This window comes from Lates calcarifer, linkage group LG18 (assembly GCF_001640805.2).
Source record: "Lates calcarifer isolate ASB-BC8 linkage group LG18, TLL_Latcal_v3, whole genome shotgun sequence".
Taxonomy (NCBI): domain Eukaryota; kingdom Metazoa; phylum Chordata; class Actinopteri; family Centropomidae; genus Lates; species Lates calcarifer.
The window spans coordinates 10,813,024-10,819,694 of NC_066850.1; the positions used below are offsets into that span (position 1 = coordinate 10,813,024).

At 38.2% G+C, this 6,671-nt stretch overlaps 1 protein-coding gene across 1 annotated transcript; it reads right to left on the reverse strand.

Moving 5' to 3' along the window:
• Nucleotides 1–547: 547 nt before the first annotated feature.
• Nucleotides 548–5,902, reverse strand: LOC108897574 (tetraspanin-9). The gene is made up of 9 exons (XM_018697274.2): nt 5,737–5,902; nt 4,712–4,753; nt 3,961–4,040; nt 3,624–3,815; nt 2,982–3,056; nt 2,775–2,876; nt 2,491–2,622; nt 2,086–2,169; nt 548–2,001 (listed from the first exon to the last, which is right to left on the reverse strand). Exons 3-9 carry the CDS (start codon nt 4,021–4,023, stop codon nt 1,930–1,932), a joined length of 720 nt encoding a protein of 239 aa, XP_018552790.1. The 5' UTR covers nt 4,024–4,040; nt 4,712–4,753; nt 5,737–5,902; the 3' UTR covers nt 548–1,929.
• Nucleotides 5,903–6,671: the final 769 nt, after the last annotated feature.

The window sequence follows — 6,671 nt, forward strand, 5'->3', positions numbered from 1 at the left end:
ACAAAAAGATGTTTCCCAAACTTCAGTTTTGTTTCTTTTTGCACTCAGTACTTGCAAAAATATTTGAGTATAATTAATCTCTCCTTTCATCTAAAATTATCTGTTATCTAAATTGTTTTATTCCACTGTCTCTACATTTAAATGTCTGTAGAAACCAGTTAGTACGTGATTTATAGAACATTACATTGAAAGTAGCAGGCTGTATCAGAAAATGTTACCCAAAATGCAGTAAAAAGGCATTTTAAGTCAACTCATCAGTTCCTCAGGGACTACAGCACACAGAGGAATTTCATTATCATCTCAGAAACAGGTAAAATATTCAGCACCTTATGTGAACAAAGAGTTGATTGATTTGACCTCTGTTTAACTTTTTAATGACCCGATGATTACCCTGCCTTTATCTGTATAATCAAAGGACGTTTGACTGTTGTGGTGAAAGCAGATACAAAAACTATAGAGTGGAGAAGTAAAAGAAAACAGAAGTAATGAGGTCATTGAGTCAGTGATTATCAGCAGTATCACCTCAAACAAAACATGATCACATCTGTGAAGAGTGCTCTATGCTTTTATTCAACATGTTAGTATACAATGTTTGTTTTGTCTAAATGGATCTTTACATTATATTATTCCACAGGCATCACTTAAAAAACAAAAAGTATTCTCTTCATTCTTCCTCTCAAGAAGATATTTTGATGAGTACCTGGCTGCAGCCTGCACAATGGGACAAGGATTCAACATTCAACATTTACTTCCCCCTACCCCAGACCCTTGTTTACAAGAAAGTGTCACATTGTATTTTTCTTACAATCTTTTGTCATAGTCAAATTACTTACCAACTTCACACATTAGCTACCTGGGGTGCCATCGAGCAACCCAGCTAGCTAATATGTGAAGTAGGCAAGTTGAAAATGTAGATAATAGCCCAGTATGACACTCAAATTAGATTAGATTAGAAACAATTGATGTTTAACCCCACTCAAATTTGATTCTGCTTTTAAACTTAGGCTAATGTAGAGCTCTTTATAAGATATTATTCTTCCTTTCTAAACGTGTGAAGTAAGGCAGTTACAATGTAGATTAGGGTCTATATTCAGCTCTACATTAGCCTAAGTCTACTTACTTGTTTAGTTCACACATTAGCTAGCTGGGGTGCTAGTTATTAATGGTCTAGCATCTTAACAGCCCAGCTAGCTAATGTGTGAACTAAATAAGTAAGTAAACACATGCTAATGTAGAGCAGAATACAAGCTATTATCTTTTTCACTGGGTTAGTCCACACAGTAGCTTGTTGAGTTCCTAGCTAATTTATAAATAGCTAGCACTCAAGCTAGCTAATGTGTGAAGTAAACTGGTTAAAATGTAGATAATAGCCTAGTTAGCTGGGGTGCTAGCCACAAATGGTCAAGCATCATGCATCCTGGCTAGCTAATGTGCGAAGTAAACCAGTGAAAAAGGAAGATAATTGCCTACATTAAGCTCTATATTAGTCTATGAGTGTAATATAACAAAAATATGTAATGACACTTGGTTTTTTTGGGGTTTTTTTGTACTCACCAACTGCTGATCTGACACTGAATGCTCACAGCTAGCATCCAATCACAATTTACGCTAAACCAATCAAACCATGGTGGGTGAGGTGAAATGTTTAATGCTGAACCCTGCCTTGTTCTGCAGGCTGCAACAAGGTATACTTGGATATTTTACATAAAAACACTCATTCTAGCGTGATTAAAAAATCTGACTGTAACAAAAACTAATTCCAATACTATTCACAAAAATAACTGCTGAACAAATGAAGAGAGATAAAAAGCTGCAGTGGCACACAAGATAACTGGCTTATGTTGACTATAAACAAAAGGTGAGGGTAACAGGCATGACAGAGGTGATATATGTATCCAATATTAAACTGAAATGACCTCGTCTATCGCTTCAGGCTTCATACTTCTTCCCTGCTCGATGGATCTGTTGGTAAAGCGTCATAGAGAATGCCATACCAAGGAGCTGGGAAAACAAAACACGTAGTCAAAATACATTTGTACTGTATTTCAGAGTTCGGATGAGAGCCCCTCATTACCCACTGCTTACCTGTATGACCAACACACACATAGCAATGGTTCCCAGAAGGTGTTTGTTGTCATCCAGCCACTCCTCAACCTTGTCATAGCAACCCTGAAAACACACATCAGCAGTAATTAGGGAGGGAAAAGTAAACCAAGACCCAATACTCAGACTGTGTTGTCCATGAAGGGTTGATGGTTCGAGCCCAGCTTGCCATTTACAGATTTAAAAAGGTTGAACTGAATATCTTTAAGACTTTTTTTTTTACAGGTTTACAGTTATTTAAGTCTGTCTTACGATAGTTGTCAGATGCTTATATGAACACTGAAACTTTTTGCTTGATGTAATCATCCTTTTGGTTCATACCGGCCATTAAAAGTATTTAAAAAATACTGAATATCTTCAGACTTAATGATCAACTTCATGACTGACCCGTGTCCAGAAGGCATTGGATGCATTGTGCCCACAGCCTGGGAACATCTGCTGGCAGCAGCGGTCAGGAACCACGTTATCGTGTAGGGCAGTGTACCAGTCAGTGTGGCTAATCACTCCACAACACCTCCACTGATAAACAAGCAGGAGAAGGAAGGTCAGTTAGTGCATTACAGGATGATAATAAAGCTAAAGTTATATACATGTGAAAAAGGCAAGAGCCCTCCATACGTCTTCAGGCCTAAACAGGACTTTCCTTTAATGTAATGTGTATCATACTGTACCTCTCCCTGTATGGTGTTCCATGCATCCCTCAGGCCAGCGTTGTTATCTGTGTTGTACAGCACCAACCCCTCTTTCAGGTCCCGTCTGGCATTTTCACTCACCTAGCCAGACAGAGGAGGAGAGGTGCATTCATAGGATATGTGTACACTGTACAGTAGTGGAGGAGATAAATATGAACATAGGAATGTTCCTTATCACAGTCTTACCTTGTCAGTGTAGACAAAAAACAGGATGAGGAGGATAAGTTCGGCCAAGAGGATGATCAACAGAACAATGAAGAACTGAGTAAAGTCACAGGAGAAAGAAGAAAAGTGTCAGATGGTGAGTTTGTAAAGGCATCAATGCAGCAAACATGCAATAATACTGTCATTATGACAATAAAGATATATGATATATATATATAGATAGTATTATTGTATTGATAAAAAATTTGATTGTATTACAAATTTTAGATTTTTTTAGTTTGACACTATGACAGATTTACAGAGACTTTGTTACATATGTCAATGTACAATCATGACAAACATAATTACTTGCAGATCATGCTATAGTTTGTTTGTATTATGGTGTGACTTTCAGTGGTGGAATTAAGTACAAGTACCAAACAATTACACAAACAAATTAACTGTTGCTTAACTGTTGTTAAATTCTTACACAATACTTCACAGATTCCAGATTTTTGTTCCTTTGAATCATTTACATTATAGAAATAAGGTTAAAAATATGGAGTTATCCTTTTAAGTTAAAAAAAAAAAAAAAAAAAAAAAAAGACAACTTAAGTGAATTAAAACTAACATGGAAAACAACAACACTGCCCTGATGTACTGTGGGTATTGTAGTTCACTTACACTCAGCAGTAGGCACTTGTTCTCCTTGATGGCACCCAGGCAACCCAGGAAACCTGTCACCATGACAACGGTGCCAAGGGTGATGATGAGGTTGGCGGCGGAGAGCGACGGGAAGGAGGGCGACAGGGTGGCGAAGCTGCCCTGTGAAACCGACAGCCACACGCCGACACCCAGCAATCCACACCCACCCAGCTGAAAACACACACAGGAAATTCAGCAACAACTTCCTGCTGATTTAATGATAAGTCTGAGCTTTAATTTGTGTCCTGATGCTACTGCTGATTTAGGGTGACATGTGAGGAACATTTTCTGACTCTGCGTGTGTGGACTGATTTACCCAGAAGAGCAGGTTGAAGAGGAAGAGCATGTATTTCACACAGCAGATGCAGCCGCGAGCCATGATTGGATTTATAGGCACTGTAAAAACATAAGAGGAAATTTAAAAAGTAGTAAGTAAAGTGTGTTACTGTGTGATACTTTTACTTATGTAAAGGATCTGAATACTTCCACTACCACTGAAAGTCACACAACAACACAAACTAACTTATAGAGGCAGCAGTAAATTAGCAACTTGTGTGTTCTGTTCGGTAAAATTACTGTTTTTGTCAGTGGAGTCTGGTGGCTTTGAGAAGAACAATAAAACAGTTGTTTGTGGTTAAACAAAAAGGATCTAAGTCTTTAATAAGAGTCTAAATGTAATAGCAAAGACTTCTGCCCCTATTAATCATTTACACCTGAAAACATGTGAAAATAACGTCCAAAAGTAGAGGATTTATTCTTTAAGCATTATGCAGGAAGAAAGTGAAGCAAACTTTTTGGACTAATATAAACTTTTATGACATTGAACTATGTCATTCATAATAACTGTCTGGGATTGGGGGATTTTCGGGGGGAAAGGCATAAATTGATGCTGTTTTTGCTACATTTCTTATCTGCTGGAGGTTGTTTCTATCACTTTGATAACAAATAAGACTTGACAGTTCACAAACCACTTTGTTCCCCATTACGTCACATTAACTGTAAATAGTTTCCTCTCTGGAGAGTCATGCTGCAAACACATCACAACAAGGAGGAGGAGATAAACTTACCACTTCAACTAAAAGAAGAACGGAGAAGTTCTTGTGAAATACCTGTGACACAAAAGGCACATTTAGTAGACAGTAACGTAGTTTGTATACAACATATTATTGAAAATAATGCTTTTGCAAACAAAACTCTACTGAGCATTACTGCAGTTTCAAGATTAACATCTCATGAAGATAACTAAACGTGGTCATTTGAAAGTATTTTTAAATGTAAATTTGTTTTTGGTGGGTGTAATTGTGCCCTTCTCTGTCACCCAAACAAAAATTAAAATCACAGGACTGGAGAGTAACATTACTCACGAAGGTGCTGAATATGTATTACATGTGAAGAGTGAAAGAGCCACACACCACACATGTTTAAGTTTCGTGATTCTTTTGATAAATATCAATCTAATGGCAACAGAAAATGACATAAAACAGAGAAAATCAGCAAATCCTCACATTTGAGAAGCTGGAACCAGAAATATTTCACATTTCTGCTTGAAAATCTCAACAATACTTTATTTAATGTAAACAGAGTAAATAAAGATCCTTTAATTTTGTTAGTGCTCAGCCGTCAGTGCTCTCTGGGTTACAAATACTCCAAAACTCAAATATACTCAGCTTACAATGGAATGAAAAACTGAAAAAAAGCAAAAGGTACAACCAGGAAATGTTTGGTACTTTTACACAAAACTGTCTTAAATAATTTGATGAAAAACGGTTTTATATTTCCGGATCGTCATTATCTGACGGAGTGAGATTCCCTTTGTCCAAACGATCTCAGTGGTCCCGACATGACGTCACTGCTCCGAACTTCAGACTGCGGTTTTTTTTTTTTTTTTAACAAAAAGTTTGTGGAAACTTGGCAAAATACATGCAAACAGCCTCGATGAAACCGCAAAAGTTACCCTTGCGCGATAACAAAAACACGCTGGTGTTTGCCAGCAGGTAGTTAAAGCACTTCCCTGCGGCTCAGGCCGTGATTGTTTTCATGTCCATGCCCTCGGAGATGAGACAAGGAAAAAAAACGGGGATAAGTTTCCTACCGTTGGCTACGAACTGGAGCTCATCTTCCCGCTAACGTCTCGAGGTGCACCCGCAGAAAGTTACGCTGCTTCCTCCCTCACAGCATCACTCGATTTGTGAGCATAAATCCGACGGTTGTGAATTGGGAAGTGAGCTTTGAAGTTTCCTCGATGGCTGGAGAAGAGGAGCAGGAGGAGGAGGAGATTTTGTTAGGAGAGGGGAGGGCGGAGCCGGAGCGGAGGCGTGTCTCTCGGTGGTAGACAGAGGGACCAGAACTCTGGCAGCGTTTGATCATCCATGACGGCCCAGGATTTGAATGACCGACATCTTGTTAATGCTATTTAGGGTGCTTTTTCCTTGTACCACTTTCACATTCAAGTAATTGCAAATGTTTAAAGATAATAGCTTGTTCACTACACAGTGCGGCCATGAAAGAAATCTACATTGTTAGAAGATACCTTGAGCATGGTTTGTCGTGTAAAATGAGTAAATGTATGGATTGTAAAAGATATTAGATGGTTTTTATTGCATTGTAAACATGATAAAGGTTTAAGGTTAAAAAGCATTTTATGGGGTCAGCAGTAAAGCAACAGCGCCCTCCACAGGCAAGAGTGTAACTAATTTTTGTTTAGTTTCGAGTATCACCGGTCAAGCTTATTAATCGCTTGCCCAGAGCTTCAACTGCATAGTCACACTAGTGAACTACAACATGGCCGAACAGTAAATTTACCCACGATCCCTGGTTTTTGAAGCAGGAAGTGCTGTCGAAGTAACCAACAAACCAAGTTTTGTTTAGAATTCTTGTTATTCTCAAAGTTTCCTCACTAAATATCGGAGAGTAACTGGTTGTTAATAACTTTTAAGTCTGTTTAACTGATCTACAGTTTAGCATTTCTCTTGAACTTGTTCGGCCTGATTCCAGCAGTTAGAAGCCCAATATTCACTTTGTTTTAGT